The following is a 17,906-nucleotide window of genomic DNA, read 5'->3' on the forward strand; positions in this document are numbered from 1 at the left end:
TATTACTTATAATTTGTTGCAGCCTGAAAAAAAAGATCTGCAGATAATCTTGAAGAGCTGGGAAAAAAATACTGCGAACTGCTCCTCATATAGGGTGAAAAACAATATTGAAATTATATTTTAAATTTCAGGTGACACTTTAAAATTATATAACTTTTCTTAACGGTTCCATATACGTGATTCGGGGCGTTAATAAATGCATGAAACTAAATGTGTTTTCTAATAAGAATGTATGTTAATAAAGTTTCTAACAACAACCACTTGCATCGCTATACGTGTGTTAGCACTCACACAACTTTATATTTATGTTCATACAATTATGTTTGATTTAATTGTCAGCTTCTGAAATCTCTCTTCACACCCGAATGTTTAGTACGTCATCATCGCCTTGTTTTACAAACTGAAAACACTAAAGCGATGAATGGAAAAAGAATAACATGTCTAAGGGCTCACACCTGATTTAGTGATGAATCGGCCAGATTTATCATTACAATGTATGGTGTACTCCTCGGCCATCACAGAGGATCCATAGTATTGATCAACTCCGGTCACTGCGACAAATGTAACAATATTGTGTCTCTCAGTGTTCTGATGTGTTGAGTGAAATAATGACTCACCAGCAGGCAGCAGGCTGACAAAACGAGTGTGCAGCACATTTTGGGGGATTTACCAAATCTGTGATTAATAGTCAGCGTGAGGTGACACAGACTGAGGGAGCGTCAGGCTCACGGCTCCCTTCCATTGGGGTGAAAGGTTAACCGCTGACCATCTGAACGCTCTGGAGGACGCTCTGGAGGACGCTCTGGAGGACGCTCTGTCAGCCGTCTGTCGGTGCGGCGGAGAAGCTCTCCGCCAGGAATCGCTCCATACGTCTCTGACCTCTTGGGAAACATTAAGATGTGCAGTCTGTCTGTAACCGTGGCAAAGGAAACCTCCAACGATCAATATCCATCAACGAAAAAGGGATCAGGAATCTTTCTGCTTCTGGTTTCACGTCGTGGCCGCAGACCGTGATGTCACCCGTTGGTCCGTGGACTTCTGTAGTGAAGAAGACTTGAAACTAGAGATTGAGACATAAACTCATGTTTACAATGTTTACTGAGGGAATACATTAAGTAATAATTAGTAGAGTAAGTAGAAGTAATTTATATAGACTTCTATACAACCAGAGGAGTCACCCCCTGGTGGTCAGGAGAGAGAATGTAGCTTTAACACATGAAGCATAGACTTCTATACAACCAGAGGAGTCGCCCCCTGGTGGTCAGGAGAGAGAATGCAGCTTTAACACATGAAGCATAGACTTCTATACAACCAGAGAAGTCGCCCCCTGGTGGTCAGGAGAGAGAATGCAGCTTTAACACATGATGCATAGACTTCTATACAACCAGAGGAGTCACCCCCTGATGGTCAGGAGAGAGAATGCAGCTAGACTTCTATACAACCAGAGGAGTCGCCCCCTGGTGGTAGTAGAGTCATTTTCTCATATACTTCTATACAACCAGAGGAGTCGCCCCCTGGTGGTAGTAGAGTCATTTTATCATATACTTCTATACATCCAGAGGAGTCACCCCCTGGTGGTCAGGAGAGAGAATGCAGCTTTAACACATGAAGCATAGACTTCTATACAACCAGAGAGTAGTTTGGTACTTCTGCAACATTAAAGATGTATATAATATCTCCAGTGTAATTATTACGTTTTCAGTCATAGTTTAGCAGTTAGAGGTTTATGGTCCAATTCTAGCAAAACGTGTCGTGATGATATTGATCTGTTGGTCCTACAGTCAGAGAGGATGATGAATCTTGTTTATTTATATCAGCTACTAGTTAACCCTCTTTTTTACCGTCTTGTCTCATTGAGTTTGAGTTTTGTCTCATAATCATTGCAGCTAGATCGCATTACCTGAGCGTACAGCAGCCCGTCTCAGCCGCCCAAAGAGAACACAGGTGCTCATTGTTGCTGTCGGCAGGCTGGCAACAATACAGGCAGAGAGCTCAGGTGAGCCGCCACATGTGGAGCAGAAAGACCGGCAAGCAACAGGAAGGGTCCGTTCGGTTTCACACACAGTTTCAGACTTTAGCTTTGGCTTTCGTCAGAGTGGCCTTTGTAAAAAAAATAAAAAAATACTGAGGTTTGTAAGAAATAACTGAAATTAGAACATTTTAGTCACAAAATGCTAATAAAAACTCACCACATTAAAGCGTAATTTCTGAATCAAGAAAAAACATAAAAAAGTGTAATTCAAAAGCAATAAAATGCATTATTAATCAAGTTAATACACTCAATAGCTGTTGGTGATACTGTCGTGCTTGTTCTGGTATGACTGGGAGCTAATGGTGGCTAATGTTAGCTTCCATTTGTTTACCTTAACTTGGTCAGTTTGCTAACATTTCACAACTTCTGCTACAGTTCCACAAATTTTCCTAGAATTGCCACTTAAACAAAAGTGACTTTTGTCTCACTTTAACAAAATGAAAGTTACAAACTCTGCAGCTTACTATCGATGCGTTGCTTTGAGTGTGTTTCCAGATGTTGTGGCATGCTACTGCACACGTGAAAATTAGCTGTGTTTCTATCGACATATTTCTATACACATTTTTAAATAAACCGGATTAGAAAAAACAGTTTTTACGCTCGCTTTAGGTGTGTTTTATGTGTGCGAGCTCCTCTGCGTCTCCAGGCAACATGACCAACTCTAGCTGACAAGACAGAACTATGAAGAATGTCCAAATTAAAGTAGATTCCTGGAGGCCGCTCTCCATTTTTCTTTCTGCTCCTCTCTGCAGCAGGCTGGAGGCTAGGTTACGTTAGCCGCTACGAGCATAACACACCCCGATCTATAACAGAACTGCTGACGGGTGAGTTGCATTGTGGGTAATGTAGGCGCCAGGTTTTGACAAGGAGGAAGAATGCGTGGAATCAAAATTAAAAAAGATATCTCTGGTTGTGCTGCATTGGTTTTCTCATGTTTTAAACATCATGGACATGTTGTGAATGCTACATTGGTGCAATACTCCTTAAATACATTCAATTCCATTAACAACGCATGTTCTGTGTTAAATATACGTATAAAATATTAAATCAGAGGACGTATTTTCTCTTTCTGTGAACTGAAATGCAACATATCTTTGCACCTGTAGCATCTTATAAATATTACAGACTCTAATGTAATCCAGAGTTATTATCAGGAACAAGACGAGTCATTTTCACAGCATGTGCTCATCAGTGCGTGGATTATGACGATTTATTGAAGATGATCCCGTGCCGATTCTTTTCTGCAACATGATCAACGACAGCAACAAAACTCTTGAGCCAAGCAGAAATCAGAAGTGGAGACACTCTTTATTCATATTGACTAGTTTTCATTGCAGCTCAACGGCCTCAGGCTGCAAAAGAGCTTTGAAAGGAGGTCGTCAGTCTCTTATGACTCCGGATTAAGACTCCGGGACGAAGTGAAAAGCGACGTATAATCTGCTGCCTGCAGCCGGATCTGCTCAGCACATTTCATTTGATTTTCTTTTTGTAATTATTTGGAATAAGCGTGGCTTTTGTCACAGCCGGATGCTTCTCTTTCATCCCTCACAGTTGGTGAGGAAGCACAGCAGAAACAAAGAAGCTTCAATGTGTGCAGCAGCTTTAAGAAAGGTGAGCTTCTGAAACAATTTGAGCTCAAGAACAAATAAAAAACGTTTACATGCGACGTCGTGGCTCCAGACATGTGGAGCTTCTGCTCTTTAATGAATGATGGTAGCAGTGCATGCAGAGGAACGGCGTTGTTCTTTAGTTTCATGTCTTCTGTCTGGATCTCCAGCTGATGCTCTGCTTCACTTTTACACTGTTAAAATATGCGTAATTATGTGTAAATATGTTTTTCATCCTGGATTGATCCTCCTATCACACATTGTAAACCCTTCTGTCTGCTTCTTTACGATAATTTGATGATATTTATTCAGGGGGTGCAGTTTGTGACAGTGTGGGCTCCATGGTAACGTAGCGCTGACGTCTAGCAGAGGGGGCGGGGCTTAGCAGAGGACTTAGCAAAGGGTCCTTTTTTTTTTTTACTTATTATTTTGCGTTTTCACCACATCAGAGCAATCTCTGTCATCCAAATAAACAAACATAACAAAATAAATAGCAAACAATCACATCAGTAGTGTTAGTATCAATAGTCCAAATGGGCCAATTTAACCCTTTAAGCCCTAACCCTAACCCCTAATCCTATTTATTGTTTCAGTTGTGTTTAGAGGTTGTACATGAGGATTGTATATTATTGTAGCCCTGATTTTTATGTTTAATTTGATACCTAATATGTTTTTTTTGGAGCGGGTGGGGGATTATACCATGATTTTTTCTTGATTTTCCTGATAGTTTCACAAAATGTAACATAACAGACGACAACGCGGAGCAAGACATTCTACCAAACTACAAACAACCGTAGAGTAAATAAAATACCAAAAAGGTCGTGTTGATAAATGCGTTTATTGAACATGAAACCCAAACATGCACGCAGTAAACCATGAGGCCGTCAGAGTCCCCTGAAGGACGCCGTGGTTCCTGGTCCTCGCCGCTTCAGATGCACTTGAGCAGGTAGGAGTTGCAGTTGGCTCCTCGGCCGCAGTCACAGAGCTTCCCGATGCGAGGCCCGAACTTCATGGCACAGCGGTCGCCCATCCCGCACTGAGGGGGACACATGCAGAGGCTTCATGCAAATAATGCAACAACAAAGGTTGTGACACACCACAAAGTACAGGAGCTGCTTATTGAACATTGTAAGCTACTATTTATTCACAAGTAATATTGTTTTATTCTAGTTGTTTGCTTATTGGGGTTAGATTTTTAGATGTATTAGGATAGTTTTGATAGTTTTTAGTTTCATTATTTGTAGTTGTTTACTTAGTCTTAGTTATTGGTTTATCAACCTTTTAAAACCCGAGGTATTTTTTAGGATTCTGCTTGAAATATCACACCCAAACTCTAAAGGGTGCATCTCTGCAACCACTAGGGCTGTTTGAATAATGTTGTGTTATAATAAACGCTACACATGTGAGATTGTGTTCAGATGTGTACATATCAGTCTATATGGTACTGGTTAAGAGTAAATGAAGATTGAAACACAGCAAAAATAGAAGTTTCAGGTCCGCCTGCCCCTATATAGGAGCCATGGTGCCACCTGGGGTTTACTTAAAGGAGGCGGGTACAGGACCAGCATGCACCTGGGTGACCAGCATGCACCTGGGTGGGCCTGTGATGCTTTACCAGCTCACCAGGGAGAGGCAGCATGGGGGTGCTTTGTTCTTTTTGTTGTTGTTGTTTTTGTTAAGTTGCAATAAATATCAGACAAACCGAACTCTGCATGGACATAAACCATCAGTGGCTTTTTGATTTAGATTTATTTTCTTTGATTTATGTTTATTTTATTTTATTCAGGGGACAAATGGCCACTACAGCGATGTTTGGAGACGTTGTCTCTGGCAGGAAGGGTTTGTGAATCCAGCTTGTTTTATTTTCCCTTACAGACACATTCTGGCACGGGCCTTTGCATTAATGAACCTTCTTTGATTCATTATTTTCCTTGGTCAATCCTTCTGATTTACTCGTTAATCCGTCCAGCGTCTTGCAGTGAAATAATTGGATGCTGTTCATTAGCCGCTTCCTTCTTATTCCAGCTAATTAGAGTCCGGCAGCCATCTTGATCAGTCTGTAACAGCTCGGAGTGAAAGACTGCTGTTGGCCTTTTCCTTGTTAACTCTTAATTACTGCCGCGGTATCTTTTTCTAACCGGGTTAATGAAACAGCAGCGGGTCGTTACATTGCACTCTGCCTTCTCCGTCCTTCAGGGCATACGTTGCTAAATTGCACCACAGAGCTGCTTCACGTGAACAAAGACAATAAAGTGGAGTCACCAGTGCGACGCTTCCTCTCTTCTCAGCCGAGGGAATCCGATGAGGCCCCCGGCCCAGCAGAGCCTCCAGCGCCTCCACCTGGCGGGACAAGCAGGAGAGCATTGAAGTTTACCTGAACATTCCCCTTCAGTATCACATGTATGATCTAGAACATTCTTTTGAACCCAAGATGACGCGTTCTTCTTGCAGCTACAAAGTCGATATTCTAGATGTTGTTCATCATTTCCCTCGTGACGTTGAAACAATGCTCTGGGTTTGAGTCGTCTGCACGGCGTGACGTCTAAGAGTTTCATCTTGTGTCTCTTACTGCTTTCAGACTAGTGGGAAGAAGAAAAACATCCCAAATACACATGTTCATGTTTATTTGACTATTTTGTCTGCAGATTTCTCCTAAATTCATCAAAAGTTACCATTATTTAACGCCTCATTTGCATATTTAAACAAAACATTTCAGAAAACTTGTAATATAAAAAATATTTGCTTTAATGTCAGTGATGAAGTGGTGAAGTTTCATGGTGATATCTATGAGTTCATGTGTTCACCTCTTCACCTGTAGAGTCTTCATCATGATGTCACTAACCGTCTCTTAAAGAGGTTTGTTCACACATTCATAACCTCATTTATATAACGGTACTCTTTCATCCCTACATATATCCTGAGGGTTCATGCAGACGGGTGTGTTTCTCATGCAGAGCCTCACGTATCTGAGGACTATAAACATTAATAACATGGAGAAAATGGCTTTTTAAAAATAACTATTGAGAGTTTTTTCCCTGCGTGACACAGAGAGAGATCTGAATCCTTCTGTAGAAACATGCTACTTAATACAAGCATTTGGAACCTGGCTTCATCTCAAATTCACATTTCTTTTCTGGAATTGTTCACTTTATGTTTATCTACACTTCACACTTCATATACTGACATACGTCATTTGCATTGTTGTACTGTATTGTATATATCTTTCATCCCTTTTGTTTTTATATCTTATTTTTGTCTGTAAATTGCTGCTACGTCGACACCAAATTTCCCCTCTGTGATCAATAAAGTATATTCATTCATGCATTCATTCAATGAGCACATATGTAATGGATTAATACCTCGTTTGCATATTTAAACATAACATTTGAGAAAACTTGTAATACTTCTAAATGTCAGTAATCAACTGCAGTTTCATGCTGACATATATAAGTAATTTGTTTTTGCCACTTTTAATCTGTATCTTTAAAACGGTTGTGTAATAAAACATTTTAAATGTTTTCTGCAAATCTGCATATCTCATCTGAACTCTATAAAACGATGCAGTTGTGTTTTTTCTTCTTCTATAAAATGCAAATAAAAGAAACGTTTAAATATCGACATGCAAAAAAAGAAAAAGAAGCTTTTGCCAAAGTTTAGGAGGCGTGAGCCAAAGGGATCCTCTGGGATCTTTCTGCAGGCTGACTCACTCACCAGGTCCCTGTCGGCCGGCTCGGATCGGTCCTCCGCCGAGACCTCCTGGGAGGACTGACCGCGACACGTGACCGACAGCACGGCGACGACCAGCAGCGCGCGCAGCATCCCGGAGCTCTCCATGGTGCTGGAGGAGGAGGAGGAGGAGGAGGAAGAGGAGGAAGATCAAGACTGAAGGGTCGCAGCAGGTCCACTGGAGATTCTGCCTCCACCCATCGGAGCTGCACGCGCTCTTATACTCGTTAAGCTCCGCCCCCGAGAGGCCGCTGCAGTGCTGGATAAACCCAACAACACACTTTTTATCTATTTACAGTGTGAATGGATGAGACCTGGTCACGTGATGAAACTCTTTATTAAACACCTTAAAGTGCAAAACAAGCTCGTTAAAACACCATCATGTAATCCAATGATCACATTATTGACCCGTCATCAGTATTAATGAGTTCATCAGTGTTATCTTCAACGGGAACTCCTTTAACAACTTACACACATCTCAGTGAAAACGTCCCACTTGATGCTGACATAAAACAAATACTTTTTCTATTACAAGTTGACTGAAATGTTGGGTCTAAATATGCAAATTAGGCACTACGTTATTAAATGTGTGTGTTAATTTGCATACATTTTACACATTGGGTTAATTCAGGTTAATTTTTTTTTGCATTTTGTTGTATTTGAGTCAAAGGTTTTTACAGAAGGGAAATATCTCTTTATGTCTATAAAACATAACATACTGTCAACAGGTTTGTTTTGGCTCTGCTGTGCAGCTCACATTACAATGTGTTTACTGGTATGACTAATAAATAAAGGTTTCAGCATTAAAATGTATTTACTGGTATGACTAATAAATAAAGGTTTCAGCATTAAAATGTATTTACTGGTATGACTAATAAATAAAGGTTTCAGCATTAAAATGTATTTACTGGTATGACTAATAAATAAAGGTTTCAGCATTAAAATGTATTTACTGGTATGACTAATAAATAAAGGTTTCAGCATTAAAATGTATTTACTGGTATGACTAATAAATAAAGGTTTCAGCATTAAAATGTTGACGCTTGTTGTTTCTGGAGCTTTAGAACAAGTCAAACAATCAAATATCAACCAAATATATGTAATAAGATGAAGAACATTTGAATGTAACTGAAGTCAGTTGATGAAGACCTGATTTGGCGAAAAGCAACTTTTTATATATTATTAATAAAATAAAACCTCCTCATGCACTTTGTCTGCTCTTTATTCCAGAAGAGCTTTAAGCTCACAGATATTACTGTCTTGCATTTTGTAACAAATTATTTAGATAAAGAGCAAACAAAAACATCATTCAAATCAAAAAAGTTTAAATATATTATTTCTTAGTTTAATTCTTTTTAAAGTATAATTTTTATTTATTTATTTAAAAGTAAGATTATATACAATAATAATTAATGAAACAGAGGTGAGAGAGAAAAATAAAATAACTAATACATGAATACATTCTTATTTTCTTTTTCATTGCATTTTAAGAAATTATACAGAGCATATGAACAAATTAAAAATACATAAAAAAAGTTTTAATTTCAGTTTCTTCTTAGTTTAAAAAATAAATAAATAAATGTGACAATGAAACAGAGACAAAGAGAGAGAGAAATACAATAACGTAGCAGATTACATCAATACATAATTATTTCTAAATGATCCGTTAGGTTGTTTTTAATTGTTTATCATCTTTGACTTCAAAACTAATTCATAAATGTTCCAGCTCTTGATTCTCCATCAGACACTAAACTACAACAATAATGTTCAAATATAGATCACTTTTCTCTCTTACAATCATTTTATTTTAAGTTTTTACAAGTCACACATTAACTCACATTACTAGACAACAAAAAACAACAACAAATAAATAAAAATACATAACAGCATAACAACCAACGAACAATCAGACAAGGACAGAAAAACACAGACATACAGCAAACTTATAACACTTTAATCACTTTAATTACGTTCATCTGGTGCAATAAATAATACATTTAAGTACTTTCATATACTTGTTTTAATTCCGTCTGTATATTTAATATTGCTATCGTATTATTCTTTACTGTTTTTATTACTGTTTATTTATATTACTTGATTTTTTTATTTACTATGTCTCTCTGCAGAGACTCTGCTGTAATCCTGTAATTTCCCCTCTGCAGGACTAATAAAGGATTATCTTATCTTATTTTATACATCATCTTATCTTATCTTATAAATCATCATCCTCCATATTGAACCTACTATAATAATCATATGTATCTCATTCTTACCACCATTTTATGTTCAATTCATTCACTTTTCACCCACTGAGCTCTTGGTATGTTTTGTAAACCTGAACCATGAATTAAAACACATCAACCCCCCTGTGAGCGCTAGCGGCCCTCCTGGCGGCCCCGGACCACCGGTTGGACACCGGCGTCGTTGCTCATGCCTGCACCGGCCGACAGAGGGCGCTGCGCGCGCAGCTTCGGCCGCCCCGCAGGCCGCGAGCTCCGCTTCCTGAAACTGCATACTTCAGGATTAGGAAGAACACACCCAGTGACATCAGTGAGGTTTGAAGAAGAAGAAGAAGAAGAAGAAAGTCTCCGCAGAGCCGCGCAGGAGGAACTACAGGCCGAAAGGTCCTCCGGGTTTCGATACTTCTGCTTCTTTCTTTTTTACACTTTTGGGAAACAAACTGCCAAACTGCGCGGAAACTTTTCTGCCGAAGCGAACCGCGGAGGAAGATGTCAACTTCTGACGAGACCGACGGGCTGCGGCCGAGATACGGCTGTAAGTTCAGACTCTTCTGTCTGTGTGTGTGTAGGTGTGTGTGTGGGTGTGTGTGTGTGTGTGTGTGTGCGTGCGTGTGTGCTCACCTTGAGGTGCCGGGCGGGCGGCTTCAGCTCCACAGGTCCCGGGTCAGCGCTCCTAATAAACCAGAAAGAGGATTCAGGCGGCTTGTTTCTTTGATGTGTGACAGCATGGCTGCAGCTTAATTATGACTTCCGCGTTTTTATTTTTTTTTTAATTCATATGCAGCGCGCGGTGGAGGAGAACAGAGGCCTGCTTCTAGAGTTTGAGAGTTTTATTTTTTTCAAAGTACAACTCCAAGTTACATGTATACTTTGTGGCAAATATTGCAAAACGGCAGATTGTTGTGTGTGTGTGTGTGTGTGCGTGTGTGTGAGAGAGAGAGAGAGAGTTCTAAACAGACATAACCACCGCCCATGGATTTAAAGAAAGACAAAAAGTTTATAGAAAAAAAGTTTTTTGAATCCTCCATCTTTCATTTGGATTGCGCAATAACTCTTTACTCTGGTTTCCAATGGACAGCAAGAAGTGTTTCTGCTTTCATTCACTTGTTGAGGATGTTTGAGGCAAAGCGTAGAAACTGGGAACATCAAGTTCCCCCAGCCTGAAATCAGGATTTACCTGTTGCCTCCCACCTCTCATGGGACAGGACCCCAAATCCCCCTCTGCAGAATGTGGGAGGAAACATTCTCCACTGGGAACCGGCTTTGCTTCCCCTTTAGTTTTCTGTGTATTATTAATAATAATAAGCAGGCAGACAAAAGCCTCTCCCTCATCAAACAGCACAATGAGCTCACATGTTAACGGAACACTAATGAATGAGGCTGCTTATCCTTGTGGTGTGTGTGTGTGTGTGTGTGTGCGTGTGTGTGTGTGTGTGTGTGTGTGTGTGTGTGAGGAGGTCCGAGGAGTGGATGGAAACTTTCACACACACACAAAAAAGTCAACAAACAGCAGTTTTCTCTCATCGGTTATTCTGTAAATTCAGCCAGTCCATCGTTCTTATGTTGCGTGCACTCATCCCTGTTGTTGTTGTTGTTGTTGTTGTTGTGGCGCTGCAGCCGTGCTGGATGGCGTGGAGCGGCTCACGGCGGAGGAGATGGACGAGCAGCGGCAGCAGAACATGGCCTACGAGTACCTGTGTCACCTGGAGGAGGCCAAACGGTAAGAGATGGAGCTCTGCAGGATATATATATATATATATATATATATATATATATATATATATATATATATATATACGTCCGGTTTTCTCCTGCAGTCAGTGAAGTGCACGTCAGCGTTGTTGTTGCTCTGCAGCCGGTCGTGCAATATATAATTGCACCAAATTATATAATTGGCAAAAGTCAAGAAAGTCTCGTGTGAACCGGCCCAGTCTCACTTCTCACAGTGTGCGACGCCAACACGGCCGTTAGCTTGTCGTGCTAGCTAGCGAGCTAACTCGGCTACGGTCCAGATGTGACGTTGTCTCACCAGGTGTGTTTTTATCCAGAGGCTCTTTGTTGAAGCATTTTGTTGGTGACATCCTGGTTCACGGGCGGTTTTCGTGACTTGCAAAATTATCTTTTTAAATTGACAAACTTAATAATAGTTACTATTACATAATGTGTAATTTTTCGACCAATTACTGTTGTTGTGTTCAGCAGGAACTCTATTCAGACAACATCGAACATTTTTTTTACTTTTTTGGCTTCTTCGGCAAAAAACATGATATGAAGTAACACTTTCATTTCCTGATTTTTAAGGTTTTTTGAGAATTTCCTTGACGAGGCCATAAAATAACGCTAATATAATTGTAGGACTTAACTTTGTAATTAGCGCACTTCTGCCAAACTTCTATTGTTTCATTATTAGGAATTAGTGAAGAAGTGGTTGAGGACTGACACACACACACACACACACACACACACACACACACACAGTGCTGTCAGTGACTGGGTTGGAACGTCGCTGCTTCAAAAGAGGAAGGATTGAGCGAGACAGGAAGTGACTCAGTCGCTCGGTTGATTTGAGTGTTTCCCACTGTTGAACCCACAGTTGTCATAGCAACCTGTTCCGGTGTGTGTGTGTGTGTGTGTGTGTGTGTGTGTGTGTGTGTGTGTCCGCGCTGCTGCGAAGGTGCACGTCGCTCTGATTAAACAAAAAAAGAAGCTGAGCGTTAGTTTTTCCGCTTATCTCACCTATCGTTCGTCTGCGATCTCCAGGAAATTCCTGGAACGACTTCGGTTTCATCTGAACCCATTTTTTGTCACCAAAATAAAAGCTTCTTCTTTTTGGGGTCTATTTGAATATCTCACATTACATTGGACTCATGAAGAGAAACTTTCTTCTCTCCTCTTACGGCCTTCGTGTTCATGACTCAACTGTTCCCGCCACAGTCAGACGGCTTTCCTCCCCCTCTAGAAAAGTGCGCGTCAGAGTGGAACTTGCAGCCTTTGAGCCAAACCCAGTGAGCTGATGCCGGCTGGAAGTAAACGTGCCGTAGGATTATGTTTCGATAGGCGGCTGAGTTGGCGTCCTTTTGGCTAACGAGTGCAGAAGTAGTAGCGGGGGGTGAAAAGGAAGGAGGAAGCAATCATGATAAATACAAACCATTGTGACTGAATCTTATATTAAACTAAAATATATCACCATTACTCATTAGAAATATAATTATAAGTCTGCACATTAGCCGTGTTCTCATTTAAATGTAGTAGTAGTAGTAGTAGTAGTAGTAGTAGTATTGCAATAGTAGGTGTAGTAGTAGCAGCAGTACTAGTATCAGGAGTAGTATATATAGTAGTAGTATTGCAATATTATAGTGTTATTGTAGTAGCAGCAGTAGTGGACGTTGTAGTAGTATTGTATTAGTAGTAGTATTGCATTAGTAGTAGTTGTTGCAGTGTTAGTAGTAGCAGCAGTAGTAGTAGTATTGCATTAGTTGTTGTAGTAGCAGCAGTAGTAGTATTAGGAGTAGTATCAGTAGTAGTAGATACAGTAGTAGTATTGCAATAGTAGTAATTGTTATTGTAGCAGTAGCAGCAGTAGTGGACGTTGTAGTAGTATTGCATTAGTAGTAGCCGTTGTAGTGTTAGTAGTAGCAGCAGTAGTAGTAGTATTGCATTAGTTGTATCAGTAGTAGTAGATATAGTAGTATCAGGAGTAGTATCAGTAGTAGTAGATACAGTAGTAGTATTGCAATAGTAGTAATTGTTATTGTAGCAGTAGCAGCAGTAGTGGACGTTGTAGTAGTATTGCATTAGTAGTAGCCGTTGTAGTGTTAGTAGTAGCAGCAGTAGTAGTAGTATTGCATTAGTTGTATCAGTAGTAGTAGATATAGTAGTATCAGTAGTAGTATCAGGAGTAGTATCAGTAGTAGTAGATATAGTAGTAGTATTGCAATAGTAGTAGTTGTTATTGTAGTAGTAGTACTAGCAGCAGTAGTGGACGTTGTAGTAGTATTGCATTAGTAGTAGCCGTTGTAGTGTTAGTAGTAGCAGCAGTAGTAGTAGTATTGCATTAGTTGTAGTTGTTGTAGTACTGCAATAGTAGTAGTGGTTGCAATTGCAATATGGCCGACGTCTTCACAATAGAAGTACGACACCAGGGAAACATTATCCGCCAACGTTGACTGTTTGAGCATCATGCTGGAAACAGAGTCCACTTCCTGTCCCTTCACCTGTCCGTCCAGTCAGAGAGGTCAGGGGGTGGGGGGGGGGGGGGGGGGGATAAAACACCAAGTTGAAGGTATTTAAAAAAAGAAACTGAAAGATTCTGTTCTTTTGATCAAACATTGTTCCAGGAGGGGAACACCTGAGCCTGCAGGAGAGTGAGTGTTGATGCAGGCTGGTATGATGGGAATGCCTCTGACAGGTGCACAGCAGGGTGTGTGTGAGAGCACCTGTGTGCAGCTGCAGGAGCGCACTGTGGCTCCGTCACTGTTTTAATGTGTTACTGTGTTACTGTGTGTGTGTGTGTGTGTGTGTGTGTGTGTGTGTGTGTGTGTGTGTGTGTGTGTGTGTGTGTGTGTGTGTGTTAAAGCGTAGACGACCTGAACTCACACACTCTCTCTTTCTCTCAGATGCAAACTCTGTGTTATCACTCTCATTTTCATGCGCCCATCAAACCCACAGCTCGGCTGAGGCGGACGAGGCTATCACGCCATATTTGGATGCTCGTCGACCAGTTTTGTCTCTTTTATTGCTCTTTAAAATACAGTACGATATGTTGCGTGTCAGGCTGGTCTCATCCAACATTTGTAGCAATACCAACGCAAGAGACCGCTAAGGCCCTCAAGGCGGGTGGTAGTGGAAGTGGACGGGTCCGACAAACGGAAATCTTTCAGCAGGAGACCGCTGTTTATTCCCCGTGTGAAACGACAAGTCATTGATGAAGTTGTCGCGTAAATTGTGCGTACTTCAATAACGGCACTTCCGTGGTTATTTTAACCCAAACAACGATCTTTTCCAAAACCGAACTTAGTGGTTTTGTCACCTCAACCTAAAGTAGTGTCGCCTCAAACTAGCTTAGTGGTGTTGTCGCCTCAAACTAGCTTAGTGGTGTTGTCACCTCAAACTAGCTTAATGGTGTTGTCACCTCAAACTAGCTTAATGGTGTTGTCACCTCAAACTAGCTTAGTGGTGTTGTCACCTCAAACTAGCTCAATGGTGTTGTCACCTCAAACTAGCTTCGTGGTTTTGTCGCCTCAAACTAGCTTAGTGGTTTGTCCCTGTCAGGGTCAGGGTCAGTGTCCCCGCTGTAGTAAGCTAGGAGCAGCGCAAGCTAGGAGCAGCGCTAGCTAACGCTGCTGCTAGCTAGCGCTGCTGCTGCTACCGTCCGCTGCTGCTGCTACTGCCCGCGTCCCCTCTGCCCAAGTCGGGTGTCGAGCCTGGTCCCGCTACGGAGATAGCGGAGAGATGTCACCTTTAAAACTAGCAAACTAGCTTAGTGATTATGTCACCTTAAATAGCTTAGTGGTTTTGTCACCTCAAACTAGCAAACTAGCTTAGTGGTTTTGTCACCTTTTTAAAACTAGAAAACTAGCTTAGTGGTTTTGTCACCTTAAATAGCTTAGTGGTTTTGTCACCTCAAACTAGCTTAGTGGTTTTGTCACCTCAAACTAGCTTAGTGGTTTTGTCACCTCAAACTAGCTTAGTGGTTTTGTCACCTCAAACTAGCTTAGTATTTTTTCACCTCAAACTAGCTTAATGGTTTGGTCGCCTCAAACTAGCTTAGTGGTTTTGTCACCTCAAACTAGCTTAGTGGTTTTGTCACCTCAAACTAGCTTAGTATTTTTTCACCTCAAACTAGCTTAGTGGTTTTGTCACCTCAAACTAGCTTAGTGGTTTTGTCACCTCAAACTAGCTTAGTGGTTTTGTCACCTCAAACTAGCTTAATGGTTTGGTCGCCTCAAACTAGCTTTGGACTTTGAAAAAATGAGCAGTTACTTTTTCGTAGGATATCATACTAACTGTTGTATGAGAATATGTAGTTCGGGCTACAACGACTATTACACTTTTTTTTTTGCAGAGCCCAAAAGCACAAATTTGCCTCAGTGGGCTTTACAATTCTTACAACAGATCCTTTGACTCGTCGATCATCATAACTTGTCAGTGCTGTCTCTTTAAGACCAGTTGATGGATGCATTATTCTCTTGATGAACTGACTTTCTGTCTCTGTGCATTCAACTGTTTTTCTTTTGCGCTGTCAGTCTCTGGGAATGCCGTTCAACATGTTCTCCTAACGATAATTCTGTGTATTGATCCGTGCTGCTAACGGCACATTCCCTCCTCCATCGCATCAGTGCACTGCAATCCGTCTCTGGTAGTTTCGCCGGCGATTCATCACATGTACGACAGTCAGGGTGTCGTAACCGCTTCCTCACCTCTGTCACGTGCCGTCCACGTTCGGCTCTTCACCGTCTGGTTGTAAAGCACTCACTCTGCAGGTGATTCCTCCCACATCTGACAGCCGAGTGGAAGTGAACCGGAGCGTTAGAGGGAGCAGAGGAGAGAGTGTCTGTGATGGACCAGTACAGCGGTGTTCAGGGGATATTGAACTCTTTATCATGTATCTGTCAGATACAGAACCCCTGCAGGGCATGTTCCTGTAAGAGGAGACACGACGGGGGGAAAATAATGAAGTCAAAGTTTTCACCGTTAAACTTCCCCAGTTGATTACCGTAAAAGTCGGGTTACAAGCCGCTCCTACCTCCGGTCAGTGTCCCCGCTGTAGCAAGCTAGGAGCAGCGCAAGCTAGGAGCAGCGCTAGCTAACGCTGCTGCTAGCTAGCGCTGCTGCTGCTACCGTCCGCTGCTGCTGCTGCTACTGCCAAGTCGGGTGTCGAGCCTGGTCCCGCTACGGAGATAGCGGAGAGCTAGCGGAAGTTAACGGGGAAGTAACAGAGCGGTAGCAGGAGCCCCAGCTGGCTAAAACGGGGAGCTAACGGGGACACTGACCGAAGGTAGTAGCGGCTCGTAACTCCACTTTTACGGTACTTACATTAAGACAATTATATTTTATATCCCAAGTTTCATTTGCATTTTTTTTCTTCAATATGTAAATGAGGCGAGTTTTGACATAGCATAGCATAGCATAGCACTTTAATGTCTACCACGGTGGAACATTGTCACCAAAACATAAAAGCAGCACGAGAATGTGCACTAAAACACTTTAAAAGTACACTGTAAATAAAATACTTGAATAAAAACAAATTGACAGTAAAAACAGAAACAGCATTCAAATAGCTGCTTCTTTTTTCTTTTCTTTTTTTTAAACAGCTGGTTGATTTCAACGTGAAACTAGCGACCTGTAGGAACTACTTCCCGTGTGTTTGTGTCGGGCCTCCCGTGTTTAGCTGCGTCGCAACAATGTGAGGTCATGTGACGAGCGGAGTCCGTCGCCTCCTCCCATTCCTGTCACTTGTACTCCCCAAATACTCCTCGTCTACCTCATCGCTGATGCTCTTCCTCCTCCCTCCGTCACTGTGGGGAGACAAAGTACAGAGCAGGGCCTGTTTTCTTTTTTTTTACTGAGGGCGGTTCAGGTCTGCAGTTAAAACGCTGTCTAATTAGTGTTTTGTGTAATTTCTCTAAATGACAGGCTTCACTGTAAACCATGAAAGTTCCTCAAAGTTTTAGGATTTGAGGGAAAATAAATGCACTTTTGTAAATTGATGGTCTTAAAAGTACTTACAACTTTTTTTATTTATCAAAACACACCCCTGACTCCGTCTGGGTAGAGTTTGTGCTGATTTAGCCCCAGTGTTCAGTTTTTAAATATAACTTTTACTCTCCAACACTTGGCAGGTGGAGCGTGAGATTGTTTGACTTCTAAATTAACCGTAGTACGGCCGGTTTGTCTTTCACGGAATACTTTCATTTAAATGTCTTATTTGCATGCGACTGGGCGGACCGATGAATAACTGGGAGCACTCCTTTCACCGAGACCTGATCAGGTATCGTCTTTGTGGGCGAAACTTGAGGACGGACTCCGGCTCTTTGGCTGCAGTTTGATGAAGGAACACACAATGCACTATTTGTTATTTTGTGTAAAATCAGCAGTTACTTATCATGTAGCAGCTGTGCAAACAAAATGGCGCTCTACATTTAGTTGTAATCATGTTATGTGGCTTCGTGATGGTGAGCTGCAAAGAGTTAACTTCCATAGCAGCTCAGGAAATAAAAAAAATAAAAAAAGGTAAACATTTCATTTAGACCGTTTTAAAAATTTCAGTCTGTTCAGTGATTTGACATCAATGTGAATCCA

General features: G+C 41.3%; 2 protein-coding genes across 2 annotated transcripts in view; one reads left to right on the forward strand and one right to left on the reverse strand.

Annotated features, from left to right (window-relative positions):
* Window positions 1-4,567: 4,567 nt before the first annotated feature.
* cartl (cocaine- and amphetamine-regulated transcript-like) lies at window positions 4,568-7,515 on the reverse strand (the record flags this gene model as incomplete). Its single annotated transcript, XM_079230502.1, has 3 exons — window positions 4,568-4,675; window positions 5,902-5,979; window positions 7,351-7,515. Coding segments are annotated over 3 exons (351 nt in total), but the record flags the coding sequence as incomplete, so codon positions are not given.
* A 2,558-nt stretch (window positions 7,516-10,073) lies between these two features.
* The window catches only part of iqgap1 (IQ motif containing GTPase activating protein 1), a 49,377-nt gene continuing 41,544 nt past the window's right edge, over window positions 10,074-17,906 (forward strand). The window contains exons 1-2 of the mRNA XM_079231341.1: window positions 10,074-10,140; window positions 11,223-11,325. Of these exons, the coding sequence (XP_079087467.1) occupies window positions 10,095-10,140; window positions 11,223-11,325 (149 nt within the window). The 5' untranslated portion in view covers window positions 10,074-10,094. The remainder of the gene's footprint in view (window positions 10,141-11,222; window positions 11,326-17,906) is intronic.

This window comes from Taurulus bubalis (genome assembly GCF_910589615.1).
Source record: "Taurulus bubalis genome assembly, chromosome: 15".
Taxonomy (NCBI): domain Eukaryota; kingdom Metazoa; phylum Chordata; class Actinopteri; order Perciformes; family Cottidae; genus Taurulus; species Taurulus bubalis.